The sequence below is a fragment of the Oryctolagus cuniculus genome, chromosome 16 (assembly GCF_051225735.1).
Source record: "Oryctolagus cuniculus isolate XC-2025 breed Fujian yellow rabbit chromosome 16, ASM5122573v1, whole genome shotgun sequence".
Lineage (NCBI taxonomy): Eukaryota > Metazoa > Chordata > Mammalia > Lagomorpha > Leporidae > Oryctolagus > Oryctolagus cuniculus.
In genome coordinates, this window is record NC_142882.1 from 66,575,209 (window position 1) to 66,587,803 (window position 12,595).

The window sequence follows — 12,595 nt, forward strand, 5'->3', positions numbered from 1 at the left end:
AGTCAAAGACCTGCAAAAACAGCATAGTGGGGGGGGGGGCTACAGAGAAGCAAAACCCCTAGATTATTATTTTAGTGAATCATATCAAACCTTCTTTTATGCCTTTGTATCCTCATAATACCATGCATATTATTTACATGTAATTTGCCTTTTTGTTACTGAATTTATTTTGAATATTTTCTAATAGCATAACTAATCATTGACAAAAAACATAGCTTTTCTCTTATTATTAATACTTTTACACTAGTATAACTTCTTGTTAACATTTATTTGCTTATTTTATTGAAACATTTGTAATCTATCTGGCTACTTATTTGAATGGTGATATGATATAGGATTTTACAGAAATATAAGAATACCTCACAGGGTTTAAAATTCATTTTAAGGAATAGTATATAGTTTTTTAAAATATTTATTTTATTTATTTATTTGAAAGTCAGAGTTACACAGAGAGAGAAGGACAGGCAGAGAGAGAGAGAGAGAGAGGTCTTCCATCTGCTGGTTCACTCCCGAATTGGCCACAACAGCCGGAGCTGAGCTGACCCGAAGATCCAGGAGCTTCCTCCAGGTCTTCCACATGGGTGCAGAGACCCAAGGACTTTGGCCATCTTCCACTGCTTTCTCAGGCCATAGCAGAGAGATAGATCAAAAGTGGAGCAGCTGGGACTCGAACTGGTGCCCATGTTGGATGCCAGCACTGCAGGTGGCAGCTTTATCCACTACGCCACAGCACTGGCCCCAGTATATAGTTTTTTTCTTTTTAAACATTTATTTTATTTATTTGAAAGACAGAGTTACAGATAGAAGTAGAGACATTGAGAGAAGTCTTCCTTCTGCTGGTTCACTCCCCAGATGGCCATAACAGCCAGAGCTGCACCTATCTGAAGCAAGGAGCCAGGAGCTTCTTCCGGGTCTCCCACATGGGTACAGGGGCGCAAGGACTTGGGCCACCTTCTACTGCTTTCCCAGGCCATAGCAGAGAGCTGGATTGGAAGAGGAGCAGCCGGAACTAGAACCAGCACCCACATGGGATGCCAGTGCTTCAGTAACCTGCTGCACCACAGCACCGGCCCTGTCAATATATACTTTTTTTTTTTTTTTTTTTTTTTTTTTTTTTTTTTTTTTTACAGGCAGAGTGGGCAGTGAGAGAGAGAGACAGAGAGAAAGGTCTTCCTTTGTCGTTGGTTCACCCTCCAATGGCCACCGCGGCCGGTGCGCTGCGGTTGGCGCACCGCGCTGATCCAATGGCAGGAGCCAGGTACTTATCCTGGTCTCCCATGGGGTGCAGGGCCCAAGCACTTGGGCCATCCTCCACTGCACTTCCCTGGCCACAGCAGAGAGCTGGCCTGGAAGAGGGGCAACTGGGACAGAATCCGGCGCCCCGACCGGGACTAGAACCCGGTGTGCTGGTGCTGCAAGGCGGAGGATTAGCCTAGTGAGCTGCGGCGCCGGCCAGTATATAGTTTTGTTTTTTTTTTTAAATTTTTTTTTGACAGGCAGAGTGGACAGTGAGAGAGAGAGACAGAGAGAAAGGTCTTCCTTTGCCGTTGGTTCACCCTCCAATGGCCGCCGCGGCCAGCGCACTGCGGCCGGCGCACCGCGCTGATCCGATGGCAGGAGCCAGGAGCCAGGAGCCAGGTGCTTTCCCTGGTCTCCCATGGGGTGCAGGGCCCAAGCACCTGGGCCATCCTCCACTGCACTCCCTGGCCACAGCAGAGAGCTGGCCTGGAAGAGGGGCAACCGGGACAGAATCCAGCGCCCCAACCGGGACTAGAACCCGGTGTGCTGGCGCCGCTAGGCGGAGGATTAGCCTAGTGAGCCGCGGCGCCGGCCGGCCAGTATATAGTTTTAAAAGTTCCATTTTGAGTCTTTAAAATTTTTGAGTTTGATTTATTTTCATTTAATTTGAAAGCAAAGAGAGAGAAATCTCCTATTCATTGGTTCTCTCTCTAAGTACTTGCAACATGCAGAGCTAGGACAGGCTGAAGCTAAGAATTGGGGACTAAATCTATGTCTTCCACAAGGGTGGCTGGGACCCAAGTACCTGAGCCATCCACTGCTGCCTCCCAGGGTATGTTATGCCAACCATCTTTCCCACTCTCTTTTAAGTATTCAATTCATTAGTATGAATTAAATTCACCACCATAATCACTTTTCTTTTTTTCTTTTTTTAAATATTTATTTGAAATTGAGAGTTATACACACACACACACACACACACACACACAGAGACAGAGAGAGAGAGAGAGAAAGAGAGAGAGAAAGAGAGAGAGAAAGTCTTCCATCATTCCCCAGTTGGCCGCAACAGCCAGAGCTGTGCCAATCTGAAGCCAGGAGCCAGGAGCTTCTTTGGATCTCCCACACGGATGCAGGGGCCCAAGGACCTGGGCCATCTTCTGCTGCTTTTCCAGGCCATAGCAGAGAGCCTGATTGGAATTGAAGCAGCTGGGACTCTAACTGGTGCCCATATGGGATGCCAGCACAGCAGGTGGCAGCTTTACCTGCTCTGCCACAGCACCGACCCCAATCACTATTTGTTTCAAAAAATTTTTCATCATCCCTGCATACATGGGATAAATCCCACTTGCTCCGGGTGAATGATATTTCTGATGTGTTCTGATTCTATTGGCTAGTATTTTCTTGAGAATTTTTGTTTGGATCTTTTTCAGGTTTAGGAATTAAGGTGATGCTGGCTTTATAGAAGGAGTTTGGGAGGATTGCCTCCCTTTCAATTGTTTTGAATAGCTTGAGAAGAATTGGAGTTAGTTCTTAAAATGTCTGGTAGAATTCAGCAGTGAAGCCACCCGATCCTGGACTTTTCTTTGATGGGAGGGTCTTTATTACTGATTCCATTTCTGTGTTGGTGATGGGTCTGTTTGGATATTTTATGTCTTCATGGCTCAATTTTGGTAGGTAGTATGTATCCAGGATCTATCCATTTCTTCTAGGTTTCGCAGGTTCTTGGTGTACAGCTCTTTGTAGTAATTTCTGATGATTTTTTTTTATTTCTGTGATATCAGCTATATTTTTTTCATCTCTAATTTTATTGATTTGGGTTTTCTCCTTTTTTTGGCTAATTGGGCCAATTGGTGTTAAAATTTTTCAGGGACCAGTGCTATGGCGTAGTGGGTGAAGCCTCCGCCTGCAGTGCTGGCATCCCATGTCAGCGCTGGTTTGGGTCCCGGCTGTTCCACTTCTGATCCAGCTCTCTGCTATGACCTGGGAAGGCAGTAGAGGATGGCCCAAGTCCTTGGGCCCCTGCACCTGTGTGGGAAGAAGAAGCTCCTGGCTTTGGATCTGTGCAGCTATGGCTGGCCATTGCGACCAATTGGGGAGTGAGCCAGCAGATGGAAGATCTTTCTCTCTCTCTCTCTGCCTCTCCTTCCCTCTCTGTGTAACTCTTTCAAATAAGTAAATAAATATTTAAAAATAAATAAATAAATAAATAAAATTTTATTAAATTACCAGCTCTTCACTTTGCTGATCTTTTGTGCTTTTTTTGGTTTCAATTTTGTTTATTTTTTTCTCTAATTTTATTTGTTTCTTTTCTCCTACTAGTTTAGGTTTTGGTTTGCTGTTTTTCTAGATACTTGAGATGCATTGATAGCTCATTTATTTGGTGCCTTTCTGATTTCTTGATGTGGGCACCAATTACTATAAATTTTTCACTTTCCACTGCTTTTGCTGTATCCCAAAAATTTTGATATGTTGTATTGTCATCTTCATTCACTTCCATAAATTTTTGATTTCTTCTTTTGATTTTTTTATGACACATGATGTTCAGTCTCCGTGTGTTTGCATATGTTCTGGAAGTTTTTGAGTTGTTGATTTCATTCCATTGTTGTCTGAGAAGATGCATGATGCAATTTCAGTTTTTTATGGCCTAGCACATGGTCTATCTAGTTAAAGTTTCCATGCACTAGTGAGATGAATGTATATTCTGCAACTATAGGATGAAAAGTTCTGTAGATATATGTTAGGTCCACTTATTCTAAATTTTCAATGAATTCTGTTGTTTACCTACTGATTTTCTGTCTAGTTGATCTGTCCATTGTTGAAAGTAGGGTATTGAAGTCCCCCATTACTATTTTATTGGAGTCTTATGTTTCCATTTAGATCCATTTATATTTCTTTTTAATAGCCAGATGCCCTGTATTGGGTGCATATATATTTACTATAGTCACATCTTCCTGTTGAATTGATCCCTTAATCATTACATAGTGCCCTTCTTTGCCTCTTTTAACAGTTTTGTGTTAAAGTCTATTTTGTCTGATATTAGGATGGCCAAACCAGCTGTTTTTTTGATTTCTGTTAGCATGGAATATATTCCTCCATCCTTTAATTTCAGTCTGTGTGTATCTTTGTTGATGATGTGTTACTAGTAGTTAGCAAATAGATAGATTTTGTTTTTTAATCCATTCAGCCAGTCTATATCTTTTAACTGGAGAGTTGAGGCCAGTTACATTCAAAGGGACTATTGATAAGTAATGACTTTGCCCTACCATTTTTCAATAAATATTGCTATTATTTACTTTGGATTTTCTTTGTACTTTTTTTTTAAAAAAAAGATTTAATTACTTATTTGAAAGGCAGAGTACACAGAGGTAGAGAGAGAGAGTGAGAGCAAGAGAGAGAGAGAGAGAGAAAGTGAGAGAGAGAGAGAGGTCTTCCATCTGCTGGTTCACTCCCCAAATGGCCCAATGGCTGGAGCTGCACTGATCCGAAGCCAGGAGCCAGGAGCTTCTTCTGGGTCTGCCACGTGGGTGCAGGGGCCCAAGGACTTGGGCAATCCTCCACTGTTTTTCCAGGCCATGGCAGAGAGCTAGATCAGAAGTGAAGCAGCAGGAACTTGAACTGGCGCCCATATGGGAAGCTGGCAATGCAGGCGGAGGTTTTACCTACTATGCCACAGCTTTGTACTTTTACTGGGAGAATTTCTGCCTTCATGTTCTTTGATAGTGAAGATGTTTCTGTGTTTCTGTGTGTAGCACATCCTTAAGCATCTTTTGCAAGGCTGGATATGTGGTGACAAATTATTTCAATTTCTGTTATGGAAAGTCTTTATTTTACTTTCATTCATAAATTAGAGCTTTGTAGGGTGCAGTATTCTGGGTTGACAGTTTTTTTCTGTTAAGATTTAGAATATATCTTGTCATCTTCTTCTAGCCTGTGTGGTTCCTGATGAGAAGTCTCCTGTGAGTCTAATTGGAGCTCCTCTGAAAGTAATCTTCCATTTCTCTCAGGCCCATTTCAGAATCTTTTCTTTATGTTTTTCTGTGGAGAGTTTGCCTACAATGTGTTGTGGTGAATATCTTTTCTGGTCATGTTTATTGGGAGTTCTGTGTGCTTCCTGTACTTGGACGTCCCTTTCTTTATCCAAATTGTGAAGTTTCCTGTAATTATTTCATTCAAAAGACCTTCTAATCCATTCTCTTTTTCCATACCTTCAGGAACTCCTATGACCCATAGGTTTGATTGTTTGATAGTATCTCATAAGTTGCCAATATTATTTTTTCTTATTTATTATTATTTTTTTTCCGGTCTGATCGTTAAATTTCTAGAAGTTTCTCTTCTAACTTGGATATTCTTTCTTCTGGTTCAAAGAGTCTGTTTAAGGCTTTCCATTGCATTTTTATTTGATTTATTGAATTCTTCACTTCAATTTCATGGGAAAAATTTTCATTCGTGTCATATATGGATTTCTTTAATTTGTGGATTTATTTCTGATTACTTCTGACTAATCCCACAATTTTTTGAATTCCATTTTTGGCACTTAATCAATCTCTTCATCTTCATGTTCTAGTATTGAAGTGTTGTTGTGTTTCTTTAGGGATGTCATGTTGTATTCCTTATTCTTATTGCTTGAATTTCTGCATTTATTTTTAGGCATTTGTGGAGATACTTTTTTCCCCCCTGTAATAGCTTTTATCTTTGGACTATACCTCTGTGGCTTAATGGAGTGTCTGCTCTTTCAGTGAATACCCAGAGGTGTGTGTTGGTTGTGGCCAGGGAGCTCTGTTCAGTGTTCCAGGGTGAGAGGAGTGTCCAGATTGGCACCCAAGTTGGGTGTGGTAAATCTCTGTTTTTCTTATTAGACGGGAGGGTTTGATCAGCTCTGTTGGCATTATCTCACACTCACCTGCTCTCCTACAAGGTGACCAATACCTGAGCGCTAGCCCCAGTGGGTGTAATATTCATCTGCGCTGCCACAAGAATCAATCACACAGAAGATCTGTGCAGTCCTCAGTGTGAGCACTGATCCTGCAGCAGTGACCCTCTCCAGGCAATCAGGGAGCTCTGAGCATGAGGAGCCACATCCTGAACCCTCCTATACAACCAGTGTTTCCACAGTCCCAGCACACAAGTCTCCCACAGTCATGGGATGCCAAGGATCGACTCCCCTGACAATCTGTCCCATCCACAGAGAGGCAGAGATGCTCCCAGAGGTAGCTGCCTGAGGGTACTTTGCCAAGTTAGCCTAAGCCACAGAGCCTGTGATGTGCTCAGAGGTTGGGGACTCCTCACAGTACTACTGGGAGACTAGGGTCTCCCAGCCCCTGTCAGTTCTTCCAGCCAGGCTCAAGTGTCTCCTCTCATCTCCTCTCAGCTGGTTGCTGGGTGTGCCCACCAAAGATGGCACCGATGTTACATATGTCCAAAATGGTGCCTGCCCTCTCTCAGCTACTTACAGGATGCCATTGTTGGGTGATTGGGAGAGAGAAATGTGCCCCTCCCTTTTTTTCCTCTGGTTGTTAGATACGTGGTTCTCCACAGGGCTCCAAGCTGGACTTAAGCTAGGCTTTCCCTGCAGCTTTATTGCCAGTGGCTTAGGCTGCTGCAGGCTGGTCTTACCTCATTCTCTAAATCTGGTGCTGAGGCTCTTGGGTGCTGGGGTCCTATGTAGTGTCCATGTTTGTTCTGTGTGTCCACACCCTCCACATAAATCCACAGCATCCCTCTAACTGGTGTGGAGTTTTCACTACAATTTCCTCCCTAACTCTTCCTTGAGATTGCACTCTCTCACTTTTTTTTTTTTTTAACTATCTTCCCCTGTGCTAGAGCAGTAAGCTCCCTTCCTATTCTGCCATCCTGAATCACCTGCTTTGATTTTTAAAAAGACCCTGGGGCAGGTATTTAGTCTCAATCAAGATGCCCAAGAACCTCATTGAAGTACCTGGGTTTGATATCTGCCTTTGGCTCCTGACTCAAGCCCCTTGCTAATGCAAACCTTGGGAGAGAGCAGGTTATGGCTCAGGTAATTGGATTCCAGCCACTCAAATGACAGACCTGAACTTTGTTCCTGGCTTCCAAGTTTTGGTCTCAGCTGACCCTGGGCATTATGGACATTTGGGGAGTAAACCAGTGGATTGGAGTGCGCTCTCTCTCTCTCTCTCTCTCCCTCTCCCTCTCCCTCTCCCTCTCCCTCTCGCTCTCCCTCTCCCTCTCCCTCTCCCTCCCCCTCCCCCCCCACCCCTCCACCCCCACTGCCAGGATCTTAAAAGGTATTCAGAAGTATGCATTTTGCATAGCAGTTAAGATGCTGGTTAGGATACCTGCATCCTATATTGAAGTAACTGGATCTGAGTCCTGTCTGTGGCTCATGATTTCAGATCCCTGCTGATGCAGATCTTGGAAAGCAGCAGGTGACAGCTCAAGTAGTTGTGACCTTGCCACTCATGTGGGAGACCTGGATTTAGTTACCAGCCCCTAACTACCTGGACTTTCTCTGAACATTGCAGACATCTGGGGAGTCAAACAGAGGATAGAGCTCTCTGTTTGTCTCTCAAAAAATTGCAGAAAATAGAATTAAAGATTTTTTTTTTTGACAGGCAGAGTTAGACAGAGAGAGAGTTATAGACAGTGAGAGAGAGACAGAAAGAAAGGTCTTCCTTCCGTTGAGTCACTCTCCTAATGGCCGTTACGGCCAGCGCGGTGCCGATCTGAAGCCAGGAGCCGGGTGCTTCCTCCCGGTCTCCCATGTGGGTGCAGGGACCCAAGCACTTGGGCCATCCTCCACTGCCCTCCCAGGCCATAGCAGAGAGCTGCACTGGAAGAGGACCAATTGGGACTAGAACCTGGGGTGCTGGCGCCGCAGGCAGAGGATTAACCAATTGAGCCACAGCGCCGGCCCAAAGATGTTTTTTCAAAGAAAAAAAGATAGGCAATAGTAACTGAAATTTTTAAAAAAGACGATTAGGGTTTACAATGGTTCTTTTTCCTCTACTTCCTAAAGCAGTGCTCTGGGACTCAGATCAGGGTCTTCTTTATACTTACTGGTTCATTGTGCTATAGTTTAATGGTTTGAAAAAGAAAGCAAAAATGATTCATTAAATACATTTAAAACTCTGAAAAGGAAGCATCCGGGGCCAGAGCTGTGGCGTGTGATGTTTGGTATCTGGTATGAGTCCTGGTTTGAGTCCTGGTTGCTACACTTCTGATCCAGCTCCCTGCAAATGCTCCTGGGAAAGCAACAAAAGATGACAAAAGTACTTGGGTCCCTGCCATCCATATGAGAGACCCTGAAGGAATTCCAGGCTTTTGACTTTGGCTTGGCCCAGCTCTAACCCTTGGCCATTTGGGAAGTAAATCAGAGGATTGAACATCTCTCTCTCTCTCTCTCTCTCTCTCTCTCTCTGTAAGTCTCTGCCTTCCAAATAAATCAATAAATCTTACAAAAAGGAAAACATCTATATGCTTATCTAATTCTACTTCATCTATCCTGTGACTTTCTGGAGTATTATAGAGTGAGCATCAATTGTGTTTACTGAAATTAAAATTCTGTGATTTGGGATTTGCTGAAAGTTTCTTAACTTCCCTTGAGAAGTCTGACTCATGTTTACCTCTCCCTTCAGCTTGCAGCTGTTTGTGATGTCTTTGTGGAAAACTATGTCCCTGGCAAACTGTCTGCAATGGGCCTGGGTTATGAAGCTATAGACAAGATTGCTCCTCACATCATCTACTGTTCCATCACAGGTATTTAATCCCATTACCCTTCTCTGTGAGTAGACATAGAATTTCTGTATTTTCTTATTTCTGTAAAAAATTTATTGCTGGTACTGGTTTTCTTGAAGTGATTCAGCTTCCTTTCCCCCTAAGCAATTAGACCTCCAAACTTTATCTACTAAGGAACATTAACCTAAATAAACATTTTTATAAATACATTAGCTATTTGCAATTCATCTTTGAATTGTTTGCTGATTCAAGGTTTTGCCAATTTTTTATATTGATGCTTTACACGTTTATAAAATGCTGTTATTAATTCATATATAGGTGAATTATGTATGAAAAATTAATCAGCTTTAAAGTAACAGAGAACCCAATGTATTACTTCATATATTCTGAAGTGCTAAGCCAAGGAAAGGAGAAGAGCACTGTGAATTCTTTCAGTTGTCCAGCCCTTGCCAGTAAACCTCTTATATAAGGGATGGGGGAAGTATACATACATTTTGGATAAGCATAAAATACAAAAGAGTGTTTCTTTAAAAAAGACAGTTAAATTAATAGTTTTGTCAGAAAAATTTATAGTACTTTCTTTTTTTAATAATTTATTTATTTGAAAGTCAGAGTTCCACAGAGAGAGAAGGAGAGGCAGAGAGAGAGAGAGAAGGGAGGTCTTCCATCTGTTGGTTCACTCCTCAGTTGGCCACAATGGTGGGATTCTGCGCTGATCTGGAACCAGGAGCTTCTTCCTGGACTCCTACATGGGTGCAGAGGTCCAAGGATTTGAGCCTCTTCTAACTTTAGATTTATTAATTATTTTTTATTTGAAAGGCAAAGTTAGAGAGAGAGAGGGAGAGAGAGAGAGCGAGCGACAGCCTTTCATCCACTGGTTCACTCCCTAGATAAGGAGCCAGGAGTCAAGAACTTCTTCCGGGTCTCCCACTTAGGTGCAGGGTCCCAAGGACTTGGGCCATCCTCTGCTGCCTTCCCAGGCTATAGCAGAGATGGATCAGAAGTGGAGCAGCCGAGACCCAAACCGGCGCCCATATGGAATTCCAGCACTGCAAGCGACAGCTTTACCCACTACGCCACAGCGCCAGTCCCAAAATTCTTAGTATTTTCAGTTTTTATTCATTCATCTACTAAATGTTTGCTGAAGGTCTATGATTTTCCAGGTAGCATCCTGTGATTCTGGGATGCAGGAGTGAATCAAACATTCAACTATACTCTCTAGGAGATTTATATTCTAGGTGAGGGACATAAGCATTTCTCTTTTTCTTTTCTTTTTGTAATTGAATATGGTAGTAATAAGGGCTAAAGAGGAAAAGTAAGGGAGAGCAGTGGGGGTAGGATGGGTTGAGGGGCAGTAATTTCATACTGTTAGGTAAGAGAAGTCTTCATTGGTAAGGTGGTATTTGGTAAGAGGCCTGAATAATGTAAAGGAGTGAACCATATAGAGATTGGCAAAGTGGGTTTCAGGCAAGTGGAACACTGGGTACAAAGGGCCTGAGGCAACAATATGCTGGGTGTGTCTTAGGACCAGCAATGCCAGGCTGGCTGAAGCAGGTTGATCTGGGGGAATGGAATAGGAGGAAAATCAGGGCAGTGTTGATTAGCAAGATTGTAAAAGGCCCATGAGCTACTTTTAAGAGATTTAGCTTTTACTTTGAATGAAGTTGTAAACTAATAAAGGGGTTTGAATGGAATGATATGATATGATGTATTTTTTTAAAAAAATTATTTATTTGAAAGAGTTACACACAGAGAGAAGGAGAGGCAGAGGGAGAGAGAGAGAGAGAGAGAGAGAGATCTTCCATCCTCTGGTTCACTCCTCAATTGGCCACAACAGCTGGAGCTGCGCTGATCTGAAGTCGAGCCAGGAGCTTCCTCCGGGTCTCCCACATGGATACAGGGGGCCCAAGGACTAGGGCCATCTTCTTCTGCTTTCCCAGGCCATAGCAGAGAGCTGGATCGAAAGTGAAGCAACTGGGACTCGAACCAGCGTCCATATGGGATGCTGGCACTACAGGCAGAGGCTTAACCTTCTACGCCACAGCACCGCCCCCTGATGTATTTTGTTTACATATTTATTTTATTTATTTGAAAGGCAGAGAGTTACAGAGAGGCAGTGGCAGAGGGAGAGAGAGGTCTTCCATCTGCTAGTTCACTCACCAGATGGCCACAATGGCCAGAGCTGCGCTGATCCAAAGCCAGGAGCTTCTTCTGGGTCTCCTCTTTGAGTACAGGGGCTCAAGAACTTGAGCCATCTTCTACTGCTTTCCCACGCCATAGCAGAGAGCTGGATAGGAAGCGGAGCAGCCAGGACTCGGACTGGCACCCATATGGGATGCTGGCACTGCAGGCATCAGCTCTACCTGCTATGCCACAGCGCTGGCCCCAATCTGATGTATTTCTTTATTTATTTGAAAGTATGTATTACACACACAGAGAGAGATAGAGTAAAACACATGCACACACAGACACACAGACACACAGAGATCTTCCTTTTGCTGGTTCTCTTCCTAGATAACCACAGTAACCAGGGCTGAGCCAGGCTGAAGCCAGGAGTTTCATCTGGAACTCCCACGTGGGTGGCAGGGGCCCAAGAATTTGGGTTATATTCCTTTTTTTTTTTTTCCCAGACCGTTAGCAGGGAGTTGGATTGAAAGTGGAGCAGTCAGAGCATGAACTGGTATCCATATTGGATGCCAGCATTGTAGGAGGCAGCTTTACCTGCTATACCACAATGCTGGCCCTGATCTGATGTACTTTTGAAAGGATCTCTGTAGCTACTGTGTTCAGTATTGATAGTAGAGGACAAAGGTAGAAGCATAAAAACAGTTATGAAGCAATGGAAACATTCTAGGCTAGATGTGATGGTGGCTTGAATTAAGGTGCAAGAGTACGTGCAATAGAAGAATAATAGGATTCTGAATGTATTTTCAAGATAAAGTGGATAGGATTTTCAGATTTATTACACAAGGAGCTTCAAAAAGTTTGTGGATAAATGGAATTAAAAGATAAGGTTACTTTGGTGCAGAATTTTTTGAAATACATGCATAAAAAGGATCTTCAAAAAGTTCATAGAAAATACATACTATGAATAAACTATAAATGGATTTCAAAAATTGCTTGTACCAAAATAAAGTTATCTTTTAATTCTAGGTTTCCATGAAGTTTTTGAAGTGTCCTCCTATATAATAATAAGATAAAAAGTGAAATTAAGGATGATATTAAGGTTTTAGCCTGAGCAATTAGAAGAATGGAATTACTGTTTACTAAGATGAACAGGACTAGACAGAAGTTTTGATGAGGAAAATGTCTAGAGTTAGATTTTGAATGTATCTTGCTTAAATAATGAAGAGGAAACAGAGTAAGGGATTGGAACTGAAAGTAAAAAGTTCAGAGGAGGTGTAAAATGTCACAGTTATGAGCATTTCTGAAGCCTGGATGAAGTCCTTTTGAGTGTGAGTGTAGCTAGAAAAAAGAGTCTAAGTGGCTGAGCCTGCTGCCCTCTCTTGATGAGATGCTTGGAAGTTGGCAAGGACATTGTGAAGACTTAGGAGAAATTGTCAATGAGGTTATAGGAGAACCTTCTGGAAGCCAAAGCAGAAATCGCTTATTTTCTTTGACAGTTTAAACTTAAAATCACAGG

The 12,595-nt window shown here is 42.8% G+C and overlaps 1 protein-coding gene across 1 annotated transcript in view; it reads left to right on the forward strand.

Annotated features, from left to right (window-relative positions):
* Nucleotides 1-12,595, forward strand: part of SUGCT (succinyl-CoA:glutarate-CoA transferase) — an 800,879-nt gene that overhangs the window by 41,337 nt on the left and 746,947 nt on the right. The window contains exon 6 of the mRNA XM_008261668.5: nt 8,853-8,973. Coding sequence (XP_008259890.3) covers nt 8,853-8,973 — 121 coding nt within the window. The remainder of the gene's footprint in view (nt 1-8,852; nt 8,974-12,595) is intronic.